The sequence below is a fragment of the Pteropus vampyrus genome, unplaced genomic scaffold, assembly GCF_000151845.1.
Source record: "Pteropus vampyrus isolate Shadow unplaced genomic scaffold, Pvam_2.0 Scaffold142, whole genome shotgun sequence".
Taxonomy (NCBI): Eukaryota; Metazoa; Chordata; class Mammalia; order Chiroptera; family Pteropodidae; genus Pteropus; species Pteropus vampyrus.
In genome coordinates this window covers 227,883-248,524 of record NW_011888923.1, presented here as the reverse complement: position 1 = coordinate 248,524, position 20,642 = coordinate 227,883, and the positions used below count along the sequence as shown (strand labels likewise).

General features: G+C 38.8%; 1 protein-coding gene and 1 non-coding gene across 4 annotated transcripts in view; both read right to left on the bottom strand.

The window, feature by feature from the left end:
- RERE (arginine-glutamic acid dipeptide repeats) overlaps positions 1-20,642 on the bottom strand; it is a 366,623-nt gene that overhangs the window by 193,005 nt on the left and 152,976 nt on the right. For 2 of the 3 annotated variants that reach the window (XM_011368442.2, XM_011368443.2), the window contains exons 3-4: positions 15,296-15,366; positions 5,888-6,013 (exon numbers count right to left, since the gene is read on the bottom strand). In XM_011368442.2, the coding sequence (XP_011366744.1) occupies positions 5,888-6,013; positions 15,296-15,366 (197 nt within the window). The remainder of the gene's footprint in view (positions 1-5,887; positions 6,014-15,295; positions 15,367-20,642) is intronic. The other variant, XM_011368444.2, reaches the window with a different exon arrangement.
- On the bottom strand, positions 16,426-16,498 carry TRNAI-UAU. Its single transcript has one exon. It is a non-coding gene; the product is annotated as a tRNA-Ile (tRNA).

Below are 20,642 nucleotides of genomic sequence, written 5' to 3'. Positions count from 1 at the left end.
TAATTTCTATAGACTCTGAAAAGGGTTGATTAACCTTAAGTGTATTAATATAAACTTCATTCCAGTCCCTAAGAAAAATCTGGTACTTCATTGAAAGCCTTAACATTTATGAGATATTGCCACCGAAAATACTATGACATCCTAAAATGAGGGCGAACACTATAAACAAAGTTAACATAAACAAAACTGCAAGCTCTACTTCTATGTGCTGACACAAGTTTGGCAATTTATACCATGTATTAGTAAAACTAATTCCGGAGAACTTGTAAAGCCTGGGACTCCAATATTTGCTTAGTTTTCAAAAAGTATGAAGCAGCCCAAAAAAAGCAAGGTTGAAAGGCCTAAGTTATAAAGCGTGATGCACTATCCCGGAAAGAAAAGGAAGCTCAATAAAACTTAGAAGTAATCAATGCATTTCACACAGACCTGTGGTAACAAAAAGAATACCTAAATAGTAGGCAGTTTTATAAAATCATAAGGTTAATCAAAGGTTATTCAAATCTATGTTCTGAAAATGTGGTTTGATGCCCTTTTTGTTAAAAAAGAGATAAGTATGATGGAAAGAGTCTTAGGAACAAACTGGCTAACAATTAGCTCTTATGGGAAAGCAGGGCATAAAAACAATTGTTCCAAGGGAAAGGAATTCATCTGCAAGCAGGGCATATGCTCTTTACAGCTGATACTGGTTGGGTGGGTGTTTTAAGAATTTTTTAAACTTGCTACATTAAAATCCAACAGCTATTAATCACCATTCACTTAGGGTAGTTGGAATAATTCAAGCATTTGTATTGGCAATTTTTCTAAAAATTCAGTCATTTTAACATCTTTACTTACAATCAAAAGTAAAAAGCAATAGTCATTTCTGGCATACTTAACGTCGACTGGGGAGGCCACGGTAAATGCTGAAGAAGCAGGATATCCTCAAAAACCCCTACACAGCTCAACAAGCAACCAGATTAGAGTTCTTTATAAGCAACAAATAGATAAAAAATATAACAAGCTTTACTTTCAAAATAGCATTTTCAAATAAATGTTCGCTTTTCATTATTAAATGGTAGTGAACAAAGTATGAAAAGCACCAGTGTTCGAAATGATACTTAAAAACGATAAATGTCTTACATAAGAAAAATAATACTGTTTTAGCACTCTCTTGACATACAGTCACAAAAGCTTAAACTAGATACGAAGCAAAAAGTTATTAGCTTTTAGAGAAGTAAACGGCATATCACATGGGCGGCTTTAAGAACGGGCGTGATGGGTGGAGGGAAGTCGCTAGAAGCGGTGGAAAGAGCACTGACCAGAGACACCCCCGGAGACCTGGCTTCTGGCCTGCACAGCCCCGTGTGAACCAGGAGGTCTGGGGAAAGCCACTGGGCCCCAGCTTCCTGGTCTGTGTTCATGGAACAGGTCTGTCTAGATCACGGGAGTGGATTTATTCCAAGGAAAAGGCAAAACCCAGTTTCTTACAAGCACCAAATTTTGCCTGGAACAAACACACCCAAGACTGACAAACACAACAAACCATAGGAATTATTTTTCAAATGTATAAATAGTTAACCCTTGAACAACATGTTTGAACCGCACAGGTCCACTTATACTTGGATTTTTTTCAATAAATACCTGTATTAATTTTGATCCTCAGATGAAGAGGGCTGACTGTATACGTTGGTCTACACCATTTTAAACAGGGGACTTGAGTGTCCTTGGATTCTGGTATCGGCAGGGGATCCTGGAACCAATCCCCAACAGATATCAAAAGAAACTTAAGTTTTAGAGGAGTCAAAAGTAACACACAAATTTTCGACTGCTGGGGGGCCCTAACCCCCACTTTGTTCAAGGTCAACTGTAGATGCTATTAATATGAATGAAAAAGAAATTCATAGTAACTGTTGGTCATGCATCTTTTAAACAAAAGGGCACTTAAGATATAACCACCACAAGTGCTAACAGGAAAACGAAATGTACTGAAACTAAAAAGGGGTCTCGCACCGTACTGTTACCACCGCGTTCACCCGCTCAGGGTGAGGGCCAGCCTGTAAAAATGTCAGGGGCAGAAGCATTCTACTCCACCAAGTGAAGGAGTAGCATGTAAGCTCAGGAATTCTGGAGCAGAGTGCAGGCAGAGGCAGGTACCACTGCAGGGTCACTGAGAGCTACAGAAGTCACGTGAAACCAGCGAAGATTACAGAAGACCAGGGTGCGCTGGCAGTGCTAAACGGCAGGCCCACCACTCCGTAGAGGCAGGCTTTCATACCAATGCAAACTTCACGTTTTCTCATCTGCAAAATTAAATAAATATCACAGCTTGCCGTGGAAATCAATGGGTCAAAAGAGCAGCAGGTTGCCTGGGCACAAGTTAAATGCTCAAGGTTAGTTTACCTCTTAACAAACAGCTAGCTGATTTGAGGTTTTAAATGACCCACCAGTTCTCAATCTTCATTTTTAACTTTTTTTCCAACATTTAAAAATCTACTGATTTTTAATCCATGGTTGAACACTACTCTCTCCAGAAAACTGCACATACCTATAATACTTTGCAAGCAATTTCAGGAAGTTCACAGCCCCTCTTAAACTCAGAGATCACCTAGGGGCCCATGGACCTCAGAGTAAGATTGTCTAGAAAACTAATAAATTATCTAAAACCTGAGGTTTGCATAACAGGAGTCTATGTGATAACAGGTAATGCTTAATGAATGCTTATTCTATGCTTAATAACATGCTAAGCAATTTAAGGAATTACTTCATTAATCTTTGCAACAACCGTCTGAGGTAGATGGTAATATTATACCCATTTTCTTTCTAAGTGAGAAAACCAAGGGTTACAAAGGTTAATTAACATGTCCCGAGTTAAACAGAAACATGTCAAGAGAAAAAATATGTTCTATAGAAGATAATGCACCAAAAACAAAACCGATGGTTAAAAAAAAAAAATGATTGAAATAAAGCAGCTCAACCCACTGTTACAGTACTGTCTTATACATGGTGGTCACTTGGCAGAGGTCTTAAATGCACGAAAAGACATGACTAAAAATAAAAATGCTAAATAACTAAATCCCCTAACTAGCTCTCCGAGTGAGGAAGAGGCTAGGTGTAGCCAGTAAGAACTCCAGAGCTGCAACCCTGACAGTAGAAACAATGTGCATTTCAAGTCTCTTTAAACGGCTACACCTTTTCTGCTTTGCACAGTGTCTCCGTGGCGCCATTTAAACCACCTTACAGTGGATCGGTGTGGGTGGGGGGTCGTCGCTGAGTCGTCCATGGACTATCTGGGCGATGTTTTCCTTGCCATCTCAACTCCCTCACTACCCCCAAACCACCGATAAACAGCACGTCTGTGAGAAAACATCCAAGCTAACAGATTCTCAGTAACAAGGAAAAATGCTGCCTTCATAACACGAACAGTTCAAAAATGAACGAATAAGCTAAAAATTTATAAAATTAAATCTTATAAGTTAATGCCATCATTACTGTAGAAACAGAGATCACATATACCTGAATATGCAAAGAAAGCTAAATTATGATGCTATCAATGCTATCCTATAAAAACTAAATTAACAAAAATACTCTATTAGGGAAGACATCTGGTGTATCATGGCAAGAAACGTTAATGATATTGTCTGCAACCCTGTAATCAATTTTTTCTCCCAGCAGCTCTCTCATTACACTGTATTAGATCTGTGTGCCTGCAGAATTTATGAGAGCTCCACACATGGGGGGAAGCTTTGCCAACTGGATCCTATTCAAACCCAGCTCAAATGACTTTGGCAGCATGAAGCGTTGTTAAAGAACAATCAATACAGTTAGCTTTATGCAGCATCATGTTGACTGAAAGGAAATTTATCAGCTTATTACAGAATCTTCTCAAACCTCCATATGATGGTATCTCAGTACATAACCAATCATAAACTTATTTAAATCCTCAGTGAGTGCTCGCTTCGGCAGCACATATACTAAAATTAAATCCTCAGTGAGCACAATACTTTTCCTGCTAAAAAATTAAATACTGGTCATCGCGAATGCTGACAGAAAAAGCTTACTAAAAATCGATGTTATCGTGGGGAAATTTTTAAATCTATTCAGCAAATCCTGGTTAGTGAATATTGTGGTAAATGAAACAGTCTAGCAATAATATCCATACTGATTAGAGAACAAAGTAAAAAAATATCAGCCTGAAAGACAAAAACCATTTCTTAGATACATAAGGAAACGATGTATCTAAGGCTGAAGCTTTTGAGATAGGAAGTCAAGTTGGGACTCTGCTAATTTGTCCCTTAAAATGTCAATCTCTCTCTCCAGGGATTAAAATTAGACTTTTATCTGCTACATTGGGTTTTATCTTCCGCTGTGAATTCTAGGGCTTTCATAACATGAACTTTTTTTTTCCGGTCTAATTCTTGATAACTTACATGAAATTGTTTGACGATAATTCCTGATTTTGTTACAATAATTAATATCCCGTATCTATTGTCTTGGTCCGCTCCGTTTTATACATGGACGACAGCCTTAGCCACCCAATTGGAACTTTCACGGTCTTTCCCCACTCCATACTTTCCAGTGAAGCTTAAGTAGTGATTTGCAGGGAATAAAAAAGCCTACAAAGGCTCTCTTCTGCCTATCACAGAAAATCATGCCTTTTCTAACCTTTAAGATCCTTCACGATCTGGCTCCATTTTATACCCCATCTCTGCCTCCCAAGACTCACTAACCTGTGCTCTTCATGGACGTCCTGCGGTCATCTTCTCACAACTGTCAGCTTCACCAGGCTCACTGCTTATGCTGCTTATAGGAACAGGCTGACATGTACACCTGGAGGGGTCGGTCCTCCGCTCTGCCTGTCCGCATGTTACTGATGTATCAAAAACATACCCAGCTCCTCAAAACCTACCTACCTGCACAAAACTTTCCAAGTGCTATAGCCCATCTGGAGCACTCTTTTTTTTATCTCAAGATTATTACAGTCTACACTGCAAGTGAACAATTCATAATATGTTGCCAGTACCTTATAGTGTGCATCCGCATCTGTGATGGCTATTTTGTGTTAGTTCCTAGCTGAGTATGAGTGTGAGCCCCACAGTCAGATTACATACGAGAGGAAGACAGGTCTTAAACTTCTTTAGTGATTAACAGCAGTTGATCAGAATAATAAACACCTGTCTTTCAGAAAACTTTACCATTAAATCCTCACAAAAGAAGGAAAAGGAAGACTGCTTTTAGAAAGGGCGAGATATATGACAAAACAGCCCTCATGAATCACTAACAGCAGGTCCTGTGTTCTAAGGGATACCGCACTAAAGACATTTCATCTTGCTGTGTCTCACACGCATCCCACATTACCACAGGTAACAGAGGAATCACCAGGGTACAGCTGAGAGCACTAAATCTATACCCCAATCCACGGCTTTCAAAGTGTTTTATTCTATATCTGGCATTGCAGAAAAGCCCAGCTACTTCTAAACAATACTCTACATCACCTGAGAGGACAGCACCCAAAATAGTTTATATTCATGGGCCGTGACGCCCAATGGTCCTGGGGATATGCGCATTCCATACTTGGTCTCAAACTTACCCCCTTTTTTCCCCATTTCAGTTGCCAACATCCATACTCGCTGCTGATTGCCAGCTCCTGCTCCTTGCAGCAGCCCAGCATGCTCTCTGCTGGTGCCAAAATACCCTATACCACCAAACCCCACTAACTTCTGGAACTGTCCTAGAGGGGTAAGGCAAGTCCCGTATTTTGCTTCCTCTGTGCATGTACTTGTTACTCCTTTAAAAACACATACAATACAGCACATTTTTAAAGGGGCTCTGGGGAGGGAGGTAATATTCCTATTTTATACCCTATGGGATATAAAATATTGACAGCTTTTAAAAACGGGATTCTCCTTACCCCTACAGGCCCTCTCCCGGCTTCAGAAAGATGCTGTGGTGGCTGTGACGCCACCGGCAGAGAGCATGCTGGGGGGTCACACAAAGCAGGAGTTGGAGATCTGCAACAGGCCTGGGAGTTGTGGACCTAAAAAAGAAAAGAGTTTTAAGTTAACGTGCCCATTGTCCCCTCACACCCTGGTTACTGGGGGCACTCAGCACACAAGCAAGTGTCTGCACAGATCCTTTAGCAGATGGCCTCTGAAATATCAGAGGAATGATCTGCTCCACCACTGAAGTTAAACCTTCTGCACTACTCAAAGTTGTTTCCTTAGCTCGGCATGAACAAACATACGACCCTTCTGGCTTTATACTTTAATCTGGATCTTGTCATAAAGCAGTATGGTGTGTGCCCCTCAAAATAACCAAGTTAAGATGACACGGTGCCAAAGCACAGTGACAGTGGCATGCTTTTGCTTATTAAAAACAAAATTTCAGTAGTGTCAGATAAACACAACTGTAAAATGAACCACAAGTGGACAAACTGAGCTTTCAGAAGAGTTTCTAATGAGTGAGGCTAGAGTTGTAAGACACATACTTAATAAGGAAATATTCAAGGCATTAGGGGTGTCAAAGAAAGATCCTACCATCTTCTCAAAGTCCTAGTTTAATTCTGTAAAGGTAAAGACAAGGTAAAAGACAAAGGAATTAATACCAGAGGAAAAAAAGATACCATTCAAATGAGTTTTAATTTTCTCACAATGCCATTCAAATGAGTTTTAATTTTCTCACAAAAGGTAAGTATAACGAACAGGCACAGAGCATAAAGTTTAAGAAAGAAATTACTTCTTTTAGGAGCAAAATCAGTTTGGTATGGATCACTTTTTTTAAAGAAACTGAGAAAATTTAAAACCAGCAGAAGATGAGAGAGCAACTTCTGAAAGCCAGCACAGTCCTTACAAGTATCAAAAAAGATACCTCAGATAATAGGTTGAATGTTTCCCTTCAAATATTCTAGAGTACATGTTTCCCAAAAAAACTAACCAATTCAATTTCATGAGGTTTTAAATGAAATAAAACTACCACAAAATCCAAATGCTCATATAAGAATCTGTTCTTCAAGTTGTTTAAAAATTACAGATGAGCAAACTTTTTAATATTAAATCATTTTCAGGGAGCCCTGTTACATATAATTCCTTTAGAGAAGCAAAGAATCACTAATTTCTTGTAATCCAAGATTTAATATGCTCCATTAACTACTGATTTTTGTATGTCTCTTTTAAAACAAACAAAAAAGACAAATCCTAAGAAAATAAACTAATATTGGGAACACCTTTATCATGGTTTTCTTTTTCTTTTCTTTCCCCTCAGATCACCCTCTAGAGCACATGCTGAGCTCTATGCTTTCTGCACAGGCTCGGACCTCCGCTACACCTCAGTGATGGCATATGATCAAATCGAGTGTTAGTAGCCATAACTTTCTCTACCACATACCTCCCTCCTCCCCATACAACACTGCAAATTCCAAAATCAAAGGTTCAATTGTACACTAGAATGTACAGCATACTCAATGTTTTTTACCATAAGCATCAAATAAAAATGAATTTCTGATTAATCTCCTGCACTAGGAATTCAAATAATCAGACCACTCAAATCCTTATTTATTCAAATCAAGGGTTTTAAACAAAAGACACCTAGTAAAGCATTTCTAAGCACCTTAGCATTATTTTAAATATGCGAGAGTTCAAGTAATTATTAAAACATTTTAAGCATTAAAAAAGGCATCATTTTAAAGCATATCACTGTTCTTATTTATGAATCAGAAAACAGTGACACTATCTCAGTTTATCTAATTTTCTTTCAGTTCTTCTAATGAATTTTTCTTGGACTATTCTGAGCTGATTCTTAACACAAACATCCACATACACATACAAATTACAAATTTCCAGTTCTAAGAAACAAAGTTTGAATTATAAGACTTAACCAATATTCTTGCATAGCAGCCTTCTGCAAATATCAAATTGTCTCTAACTTTCTTAAGCTCCTTTTTATCAAAAAAAAAAAAAAAGAAAGAAATTAGAATACATAGAGTCTTCTGCATTGAAAAAAATTCACATATAGAGAACAGGTTTAGTAAGTAACATTTTAGAAAAATATTTTGTGGAAATAAATATAATTAAGTAAAACTTTTCCTTAAGAGTCCTAAAGTCTAAATCAATTAGGACAAAATTAATTACCCAACTTCAGAGTAATTGTGAACCATTAAAACTTTAAATCCCACATGGTCTAATATGACTGTCAGTCACAAGTGAAAACAGACCGTTGAGAAGCTGAATAAATGGGGCCGATAAGATCCTCTGAGATTATTTATTTCTGAAGTCTCATTTTGATTTTCACTTATGTGAATACCACCCCCTCCATGTATAAGTTGATATTCATGTCATACAAAATGGTTGTGGTGATTCAAAATAACTTTTACTCCATAATTAAGGGGTGAATGTGCAGCAGATATCCAACATCAATCATATCAAACAATATCCAACAAACTCAAAGCTAACTGATTTCATCTTACTCTTGCTCTTAAAGAATTAAATAAAATTATAAACTTCAAATCTGCATGTGAAAAGAACATTTAGCCCTTGAACATATACAGCAGGTTTTCAAGTAACATTGTCTTATTCATCATCATGTCGTTATGAGACTGTTAAGATGCCTTAGGAATTTGACTCTTGTTTCTATGAATACTATTGTGGTAAAATTGGTTCATTATATGTCACTTCTCTTAAATTCGCAGAACCTATGAATGATGTTGTGAAGACTTACTGCATTTATTACTGCATTTATTCTTGGTGGCTTACTCCAAACACAGCATGGCGTAAGCCCAATCCCCCACTGTAGTTTATTACAATGCTTACAGACAGCAACTAAGCAACCATAGGCTTTATTTTAAATAAAGAAGGGAGGGGGAAGGTGAGGCCTCCAGAAAAATACTCTAGCAACCAAATCAGTAACATACATCTGTTCTTGGCTCAGAAATCACTGTCTAAGAAGCGTACTGTAGCAATGATGCACTCATTCCTGACAGGTGAGAACAACTAAATTCACAGAAGGGAACACAATCCCTTTTGAAGAACTGTCTCAGCTCTATATCCCATTACCTCTTTAAGTAATGCTTAATTCTTCACTTTACAAACTGAAAACGCTTGATAACAAACTTCAGGGTTTTCCTTTCATTAATCCAACACTATACTCGTGTCACAAAGCTCTAACTGGGTGGTAATGACCTTTTTGCAGGGAACATACCAAGAGAGTAAAGAGAAAAAGGAACTATAGCAAGAAATACTCAATTCTGCAGGCCTAACTTGAAAGACTATGAAAATAAAGAGAAAAACCACCACTGTTTCATACAGAAACAAATCATCATACTGTAAGGCATTTTTCATATCAGCTGGCTTTCTCTGGGATGTTAACATATAGACTAAGTCCTCTTTTATCTTTGCCAAAAGTCAGTAGTATACAAAATTCAAAACACATTATAATAATGCCTAAAAAAGATCTGACTTTGGCTATCTTCAGGTAAACTTCCTGAACAAAATATGAAACTGAGTTTTATTTTAAGAACAGAGTTTTAGAATTTAAGTATATAAAATACTACATACTGTAGGCTAACCAAAATACTACGCAGTTGCAAGCTTAACTAAAGACCAAGCAGCAGATCTCTTTGGCTTGTTTAACGAACAGAAGATTAATTTGTAATTAATGTATGCATTGTATCAAACTACTACAAAAGGTTTTTTTAACTTTATCCAGTGAAATTTTTCCCACTGAAATGTTACTTCATTCAATATTCAACAAATATTTATTGTGGACCTTGTATGGGCCAGGCAATGTGCTAAGTGCACAGTATACATCAATGAATAAAACAGGTGTGGTGCCTGCCCTCACAAAGCTTAAACCTTGAGCACCAACTAAACACCAGTGTCATGATCGCTGTCATTCCATAGCCCAGGCACTGTTGCTATCCACTTTGTAGACTTGATCTTTTAATCTAAAAACAACCTACGTGTACAGCTAGTGCTTTATATCCCAACTTCACAGGTAAAGAAAGCGACATTAGGAGGGTTCAGTGTCTTGCCGAAAGTCATAAAAGGTAGCAACTGATGAAACAAACTGATGTCGGTCTCTCAACTCATGCATTCTACCACCTCTCATCTCAGTCCTGGAAAAGCATCTCGCATTCTGAATTAGCTATGCTCAAATTAAAGTGGATTCCCTACCTCATCCTCAAAACAGTTTTAATACAAGATTTATCTAATATTAAAATAAATGCCCATTTCCTGAATGCCCACGCACATTCTGTGCCTAGTGTTAATTGTGGTGCACAATGCATAAATGACAATTAACTCATTGTGTGTGCACATGCATATATGCACAAAGAGTGCATGTTAATCAGTCTCCCACATCTCCCAGCATTATCTATGTAAAAGTCTCTAACAAAAAATAAGAAGATATAATTCCTTATCCTCAATAAGTTTTCATTTTAAAGATGGAAAAGCAGCTTCTTGCTTTTAATCCACTTCTGAGAACCTAAACTTGGTGGAGAGAAGGCGATTTCAATGGCAAACGGAACCTGCGCTGAAGCTAATTTCTCTGCAGCCCAACTTTTGTTGCACTGTGGTGATCAGCTTTTGGGACAGAGTTATGGATACCTAGGGAAAAATTCCAAATGTTCCTCCCCCAGCTGCTCACATTTGGCAATGAAACAAACAGGGATACGGTCCTAACCTTGAATAATTTGGCCCCCACGTTCACAGCAGCAATGGAGACGTGCCTTCTCCAAAGTGACTCACAGAATCCTCAGCTATTCTGCATTTGGTCAGCACTTAGCACCTGTGCTGTGAGGGACTGAGATGGCACAACCGCCCGCTCATCCATGCGGAGCTCTAAACGGTCAGCTGAAAATACCACAACATCCCTAATGACATCTCCCCAACTCTATGGAATCTCTAGACCAGGTATCATTTTAACAACATTCCAAATAAGGACCAAAATACATCAATAGGTACTCACTCAAAACAACATGCATAATAATTACATATCCTACATGAAAATTCATTTCATAAACAGGTGAAGAATGGATAATTATATAACTCTAGGAAAACCAAATCATACTTGTTTCTATTGTATGAACGATCGAAATTCATTAGGAATCCACACAGAATTTCCATGTAGAAAATTAAAGGAATAGCTCCCATCGCTCGTCTGTGAATGAAGAACTTGGTATGAACTACTACTGCTAGAGCCAGACAAGGTACTCCCTGGCGCTACACTGACTGAAAATTAGTAACTCAATGATCCATCATCTTATTAACCATTCTCAGAATCCATGATTATTTCTAGACAGCAAATTAACTATTATGCTTAAGACCTGGATTTCTATAAAAATTAAGTTTTGTTGTTTAGTAAAAGCAAGAAAGAAATTTTTCCTTTGGGACAGAAAGTGAACGGCTTCCTCTACAACAATCCAGTTCTCCAAAGAGGGCTGATATCCAATAATGCCACAGTGTCTGTCCTTAGAACCTACGATCACTGAAGGACAAAGCTGTATCTTATATTCTTCAGTCTCTGTTATGGTGCTGAGCTCAACAAAGAGCACAAAGTAGGCTCTCAATAAATGCCTGCCAAAGGCATTGATTACAACTCAAAACATTTTTAATTGCACTCTGCGATACAATGCTCCTTGGTGATACTGAACTCATTCAGAAATAAAATTCTCAAAGCAAACTTAAATCACACGGTGATCTAGAAATGCTATGGGAGTACAGCAGAAGAAAGGGCCAAAGATGTTATATTAGGTTTTTTCAGTTACAATTACTGGAGATTGGCTCTAGCTGGCCTGAGAAGAGGCCTTTACTGAGAGGAAACAACAAGAATAACCAAAGAACCCAACAGGAGGAAGCATCGCGAGAGCTCCAGGAGGAGGGCACTCTCACTCCGCTTTGGCCTATCTCCTGCTCCCCACACAGTCGTCCGGATCCTCTGCTTCCCCTGGCTTCCTGCCCTATCACGTCAGCTTGCCTATGACCTGTTAATGCCTGCCCCAACGCTCTCTGCACTGAGGCAATTCTTGATTCATTCTGTCAGCTTTGCCCGCTCTGCTAACTACTTCAGTCTCTCAGTCAGTCTTTTCAAGGCAGCCACGAAGATCACAGATTGCAATCCCACATTACTATTCTTTCAAAGAGCTAAAGACTTTGCCAACTGCTTTATTATTCAGTTCAGAAGCCTAAGGTGCAAAGCTGCCTTATTTAATTGATGATCCCTCTTTCTTCCTGCTTCTAAGAATACACTATCCATAATTCAACCTTACCTCTACTGTTCTCTTGAGCCTCTGCTTTTGATAATTTGTTCCATGGATACTTTTGTCATTGTAGTCAAACAAACCCAGGTCTCTCAGTCTATAAATAAACCCAACCTAATGAACGCTTCTTAAGAGAATGAAGGCTCCCTAAAAGAACACGTAATTCTCTTCCTTGGAAAATGCCACTTCCAAAAACCTCAGTTCTCTCAGGAACTCAACTGCTTTGCACCATCACAGCTCTCCCCTGCCCTTGCGAAAGTGTGGGCTTCAAACAGGCCTATGATGTAGGATAGAGAGGTGTTCTCTGTTCTGAGAGTTAAACTCTAAGAAAGCGAAGCCATGGATCTCATTCCCAAAGACAAGGTGACCATATGACCTATCACCCAAACAGGGACATCTCTGAGAATGAAAAGGGACACCGTTAAACAGTTTGCCAGAACGACAGGTATAAACCTGGTCATAGAGGCGGCTATGTTCCATATCATGGGCTCGGATTCTATAGGACATAGACGCACAGCCTTGAAGCCAACCAGGTCCCCACACTAAATCTAAACTAGTTCATGAAACGTTATCTCATACCAAACTACTTAATAAAATGTTAGCGAGGATCCTCAGTTCAATAAACTGGCATTGTGCTAGGGACTGGTCAGAGTTGTCTCCTTATGCCCAGTTCTCAGTTCCTTAGTCTCTGATGTGTTTTAACACTGTACGCTTACTTAACACAGATCATAAAGGGCATTCACCCAGTTCTTTTTACAGTCCCAAAATATACCTTATACCCACAAACTCACCATGGTAAAAGATAAAATACATAATTAAACAACAACATTTCAGTGCTATTGGATTTTTGCTTTCCATTGCTCCACTTGCCATGCATGGTATTTCCTGTGGGCAAAACCAACTCCAATTTCTTCTTTTTAAAATCTTGCAGAGTAAAAAAGCAAATATCCTTCTGTTCATCTTTTCCCTTTATAGCTTGAGTAAGCTGAAGGAAAAAAAAACTATTATTATTCTCATCTATTAGGTTATCTTTTCATAAGTAGTATTGAGAACCAAGGAAAGAAAATGAGTATCCAGACAATAACAACATTTCTTCCAGAAGCAAATATTTCATCATCTCTGTTATTCTTATACAACTACGAGCATGTGCTGAATCCAAACAAAAACATAAGACATAGCAGGGCGTGAGTCACAAAAAGGTATCTAAACACATCGCACCCTACTTCCCACGTTGTTTTTTGCAGACTACTTTAATGCGTTGTACTAGCCCAATACAGACAACAGAAGCTTCAGCTTTTTACTGCTGTTAATACCCTGAGCAATTACTGTAACACAGCAGGAACCTGTGCCCCGAACAGCAGCTATCACATTGTAATCAGCATTTCATAAGCAACGCTGTTCAAACATGAAGGCACCAGCTAACGTGCAAAAATTGTACAAAAGGGGCTTAGATTCTAATAGGTAAAAGAATAATCTTTGCAATTTTATTTCACAGCTGTATCTTTCCCACCGTTGGTAAAAATCACACACAAAGTAACCAGGGAAAGAGCAGAAGCAGCAGCCACAAGCAAAAGAAAACTCTTCAGGAAACAAGGCCGCTGCCCATTTTTTCAGATGTCAACGCAGCATCTGTAAAAAAAAATCTTGGAAGGAAGCATATAATAAACAGCAAAGACCTCTAAAAGTGGTTAAGACTTCATGTTGACATAAAATCTGAATAAAAAGCATTTGATTTATGAAATTAAACTGCAAGGCCATCTTGCAAAACAACCAGGGAAGTTAAAAGCAGTTTACACCAAGAATAAATCTTGGAAGTAAATGGGAAACTTGAATTTCTTTTAAAACAGTAAGCCAGTTATTACTTATGCAATAATTTTTAACACAGAAAAATAGATGACATGCAATTTTAACTAGTTAAATCCAAATATACTAATTAGATATTTGGGGCCATTAAAATAATAAAAAGAAACAAAGAAGATGCAGAGTTAAAGATCTCTTTAGATTATATTACTTTCCTTTAGACTGAAATATCACATTCAGTGTGTCAGAACACAAATATCATCAAAAGTTTGGAAAATAAGGGCTTCATAGGTACTGAGGTAAATATCTCTACAGAGCTAAAGAATTAAGATGTCTCTACTATGTGCAGCCAGTGGTTCACAATCTTCAAGTACAAGGATCCCTCTTTAAAATTTAAATGTTTCAAAAGATACCCAAATAACAGCACTCCAATAATATTTCATTTATTAATTGTTTGAGGAAAATATGTAATAAACAGTGATTCTTAACTGCGTATTATCGGTAAGTAAATTTTTTTAAACCAAAGGAGCATATTAATACATTTGAAAAGTAGTTGTACAGACATGTGTGAGGTATATTTATCTATTTAAAATGGAGAATGTTTATTTGCAGACCTCTGCAAAGTCTCTACAAATATCCAAGGATCCAAAGCCCCAATTGTGGGAACCACTCATCTGAAACCAAGAGATCATAGTGGGCGCAATCAACACTTATGGACTTAGGGAAAGTTTTCAGTGAGAAAGTATGGTAGCTATACCATCCCTGAGCCAGACTTCCTTCCCCAACCTCCACCACTGGGAGACCCTAAAAAGGTTCAAGATACACCCCATTCTAAAATATCCAAGTAAATTACAGTCACCACTGAAAACTAGTCTCTGACCCGTTTACATTCTTTGTTTTTCAACTCATCAAACGCCAAATGTACTTTTCTTCAGGCTCTTCACAATGGCTAAGAAGAAACAAACTACTTCAGAAACTCAAGGGAATCTCAAATATTGTTGTCAGAACAGCTACTAAAGGAATGAAAACGAAAACTTCATAAACACTGTGTACAGCATGAGCTTTGTAACACAAAGTGTGACAAAACTGAAAAGCTAAAACTGGTGACTGCCTGCCTCGCGTGGGTGCCATCACCACCAGGCAGCTAGCATCAGACGATAACATGGCGATCAGCCAGTGCGGTGGAGAAGCAGTCAAGGGAGACAGCCAGTGGAACTGGGAAAAGAGAAGGTCCAGAGCAGAAGCAACAGCACGTTAAAAGATGCTTACCAGTTTGAAGTCTTGAATGCTACAGATGAAATACGGTGTGTTTGGCCTCCGACTCTCGATATACACACAGTCTTTAAAAGAAAAAGAAATTTTAAAACAATGGCATTTACTTTCAAGGGAACAAAGACAGGGCCCGTTAAAGCCACTGCATAAATAAATAAATGACAAAACACATACATTTACAGAAAATGTTTCTCTCAAAGGTGATGTTAAACTACAAATAACTTTAAGCTAAAGGAAAACAGCCCTTGGATTCTTTTGAGCACTTTTCTGATAATTTAAAGAACCTGATAAAGCCTCAAATTAGTTTTCAGGGTCCCTGAGGAAGGGGAGTATCCACATTCAGATGCAGGTACTTCCACAAATGGAATTACTTGCTCAAAATTACCCACCAAGACGAAATCTTGAATATCTTATTCTGACAGATGTTCCTGTGTTTTCACAAAGATTAAATGACTTTGCCAAATGCTATTTTATTTTCAACAACTATTTTGTGAGGAAAAATAAGTGAAAGGTAAACAAGACTAACATGAACATGCTAGTACAATGACCCTTTCACCTAAACCAAGAACGAGAAAGAAAACTAATCTAATCTCTTGTAGTAACTTGCTATTAAATTTTAACCTAACCACATTGTATTTTCTAATTGTAAAGAAAACCAAGGCAGCCCATCAGAGATGGGGTGAAGTAACCAAACTACACCTTGCTCAGGGAAGAAGGACTGACTCTTCCTTCAATCACGCTGCACATGGCAGCGGTCGAGTGACTGTGTTTGATGCTTTCGACAGCTGGAGTCTAAAGGGTTGCTTTTTAAAATGGCAGGTTAAGATACACTTTTTTTAAAAAGCAATGATTTTAAGAGAAGCACTGGCTCTAAAGGGATGTAAAACCTCTTCACATTATAACCCAAGATCATTTTAAAGTTTAGGAAAGTCATTTATTATTTTTTTATTTATTATTATTATTTATGCCTACAGCACCTGGTCTTCCTAGGTGGTCTCCCATCCAAGTACTAACCAGACCCGACCCTGCTTAGCTTCCAGACAGGATCGGGCTTGTTCAGGGTGGCATGGACAAGATCAGACAGGATGGAGCTTGTTCAGGGTGGCATGGCCGTAGACCATGGACCATGGCTCCACTGGGGCGCGAACCCAGGACCTTCTGTGTATAAAGCAGACATGCTAACCGCTACACTATGGAACCATGTCCGAAAGTCATTTATTATTTGCTAAAAAGCAAAGGCATCTGCAGTCAATCAAATTTTCTAGACAGCGACCATAATGCCCACATCGAAAATGTCATTTGTTTTATCTTTCCTCATGACCCTTCATAATGACTATGTCTTAGTTCTAACTCAGATGCTTGACAACGCAGGTGGATTCCTCTATGGCCTCATTTCCTACATATTAAGAGCCAAGAAAAAGCAAAGGAACAGAGTTCTGGAGCCATCATCCAGTGGACAGTGCAGCCCCGCCACACGCACTAGCAGACCCACTACGAGGGAAATCACGAAGGAAGCCCTCACTCACCAAAGGGCACTTCCTTCCCCAAAACTTTCTGAAAGATATCAGAATTTTTGTAGTTGTTCCACAAAAATAAATAATCCGAAATCCAATCATTTAGTCACTCGGAATTTCTCAAATGATTTCTCTACTCAGATACAGACTCAACAACAGAGGTTCAATCCCTTTATCCATGTACAACAGCAGCTCAAGAATGAACTGTTGACTAAGTTTTGTATCTTGTTCCAGAGTCCAAGATGCTAAATAACTCCGTTCGACATTCAGGCAACATCATTTAACATGCTAATCTTCTTAAGAAACAAACAAGACAACTCTTTCCACTGTGGTAGCTATCTGTTTTCCTACCCCTCATTTGGCATTCAAGTCAAAACAGAAAAAAACCTATTCCTAAATAAAAATTGTAGCTCCAACTTGCACAATTTGGGGACAACCCAAGGTTATTAATTTCTGTACTCCAATCTCTATTGTACCCAACTACCGGTATTTCAATTCTCTACATGTGAATTATTTACTCACCCCACTCAACCTAAACACAAATCACAGTCTTCATGCCCTCTTCTTCCTGTCACCTCCTATACAGAAAGCAGTATTTTCTATCTCATCTCATACACAACACTGTCACACTGTCATACCTAGTTACTATTCGCTGTCTTCAAAATTAACGGGTCACTTCCTAACTAACGACTTCCACCTTTTTAAAGTGCACATGACAAAAAAAAAAAAGAAATTGCTGCGTTCAATGGGCTGGTCGCACACGTCATCCTCCCTAGGCTGCATTCTCCAAAAGAAACACCGACTCCCCGACCTGCGCCCACACCTTCGCTCCTTTCATCCTGCCAGCATCTGCGACCTTCTGAGTTACCAGCAGCAGCAGTAAACTCTCATGGCTCCTCTGTAAAGAAATGGCAACACCTCCTTTCTTTTACATAAAGCTGACAGGTTACCTTCCCAGTTTCTTCAGTTATTTGGCAGTCAGATGGTCTGCGCTGTCCATATTAGTATCTTTGGAGCTTCTGGGCTCAGAGAAACGTACTCACTTCTTAATTCTCTGCACCCACAAAGGACTGATGGCTAGCACTCATGTTGGTGAAACCAGACAAAACTGAAGTAAATGACAGATGCTTAGACTGTGAGGACTCAGCGCAACTTTGTTCTTTTTACATGAAGAAAAGCTTTATGTATACTTTTCATAATCAACAGAATCATTATTATTATAAATCTCCTACTCCGAGACGTAAAGGAACTATTAACTTGTAGTATATCAAAAAGCTTTCCAGAAAAAAAAGAGAGACTCTGTGTTCTTTCATTTCTCACTGCAAAGTTATATTCAGGAAAATGATTATCCATTAATACACCCGGATGTAACTCTGTCAGAGGAGGGAGGAAAGGAGCATCATGGTATGTCGAGGATGACCACTGGCATCCCTTTGCCTGAACGCTGCTCTGCAGTCTCTCTGGAAGCTCCCTCGCACCCCTGACTTGCGCGCCACTTCCATGAAGGACAGGGCAGACTGAGAGAGCAGGTTCTCAAACCTGACATATGGAATTACTATATTTATTAATACCTTACTTATATAAAAGTCATCTCATTTTGTTTACAAAGTTACCATGGCAACTCGAATTGATCTAAAGCTATAAATGGGTACATGAGACTCCAATGCACAAGGCAGGTAATCTGTAAAACAGGTAAAACAGGTTACTGTATCAAGTGATATCTATCGGTATTTTGAAACTGATACATGATAAAGTCAGATGAGCTCACTTCAAAATTAAGTGACAATAAAACTAGTAAACAGAATGGCTGAGATTAGAGGTAATAGAAATTGAAAATTTTCACACCATGTCAAACTTGCCATAGGAACGAGAAAAAAAATATAGTTTTGATCTGACTTTTCTAATTCATTTTAAAAATAAAAGCATGAAAAATTATGGTCAAGTCAAACTTTTCTTTATAACCCATAAAAATTAGGGTGATCCTACTAAAAGAGAACACATTCTAAGAAACAACTTGCAATTTAAGTCTCACACACACCAAAATCTACTATTACTCTTAATGATTTCCTCTTAACATTGTTTAAGAGTAAAACAATGTTAAATAAGGCCAAATACTCATACGAAGTATTTCCCTGTTGTCTCATTAATTAAGCAGCTATTTAAGAAAATAATTTCATATAGATGTGTATAGTTAGCACAAAAATAAAGTGGTTTATTTGGAAAAGAAAAGATGAGACCATAAGTTAAGAGCAATGTTAACATCTCAGTACATGCCCAGTAATCTCTTGTCAAAATGATTTGCAAGAATTTTCATGCAATTTATGAGTGCATGAATTGTCTAAGCTGGTTTCAGTCAGCTGGATCAATGATCCTCAACCTGAAAATCCCCCATGACCAGCATAAGCCTAAAGACATCTTTTTAAAAAAGAAAGGAGCTCTTTTTTAAATCAGAAAGCCAGCAGTTCTGAAAGAACTGAGCAAAGCTGATGCGATCCATTAGGTGCATAATGTACATTTTCAAAATTACCCATATGAAAATGCATATTTACCAGATTGGGCAAATGGCTGCTGCAGGGCAATATATATATTTTTAATCTTAAAATCAGCAAGCCTGAAATGGGCCAGAAAAATAAGTGAGGCTATTACCATCGATATCAATTATTCCAAACAACATATAACTAGTTTTTTTTTTTCTTTATAGGGGTGTCTGGAAATGAAACCATGGGTCTAGGCTGAGACTTATTCTCTAACCCTGGCCTCTGCCTGGGAATGGATCCCACGATGAAGTCACCTTAAATCCTGTACCCATGATTTGGTCAATGATACTGAACAGGGGTGTCTCTGGCTATTTCTTACAACCTCAACACAGCTTTGTGTCCAAGAATCAACTGTGCCATCTGCAAACAACAGAGCATTTGCTAAGCTGGGGAAGGAGTCAGCCAAACCGTGCCCGCAGAGCCTCAAGGCAAAGAAAACCCTCTCCGCTTTTCCAACCCTCAGCAAACCAGCAGGTATTATGTAAACAGAGCAAGAGCCCGGTCCTCTCAAGGGCAAAAACCACAGCCTGAACCATCGGGCAGTTTGTCATCCCCAAACACAAAGAACTGTCAGCATCTTTCCTGACAGCCTCCTCACACAGCACAGTGGACGTTTCCTTCACCCCCTAAGTGAGCCAGCGGCGCTGTAAGCCAGCCTTAAAGCTGTGGTCAGGCAATGCTCAGCCACAGTGCTCTGTCCCTTAAAGAATTTCCCTTGTCAATTAATGTATTTCTGCCTACTGATCTTTGAAATAACTTCTCACAGAACCCTTTGCAAAGCATGGCAATGCCACTCTCATGTAATTTCCCACCAGAAAACCTTCTACCACTCGTAAAGAGCATACACAAAGCATTCCTCACAAACAAATCTCCCAGAGAGCCAGCTGGGTGGCACAGTGGTGGACATGGAGGTTGACCCTCGGGATGGCTCTGCTCTTCCGCTATCCATTTCTCTTACACAGGATGCCTCCACCTTCGACACCGAACCATTCAATGAGGTAACAGCAGGTCAGTCTAATATTGCAGAACAGAAACTCACAAGTATCTCACTAGTTAATATGGATGTTTCCAAATTTCCAGCATACAAAAGGGAGTACATGTACATATGTGCACATACTAGAAACGACGCCGAAATCCTGATATCCGAATTCCAACCCGCACATGCTGCATGGCCTCGAACACAGCCTCTCGTCTCTACTTTCCCCACCTGCACAACAGTCAAACCCATCACCATTCCTCGCCTCAGTAAATGATATACAACATCCTACACAGAGGGGTCACTCAAAACCTCAG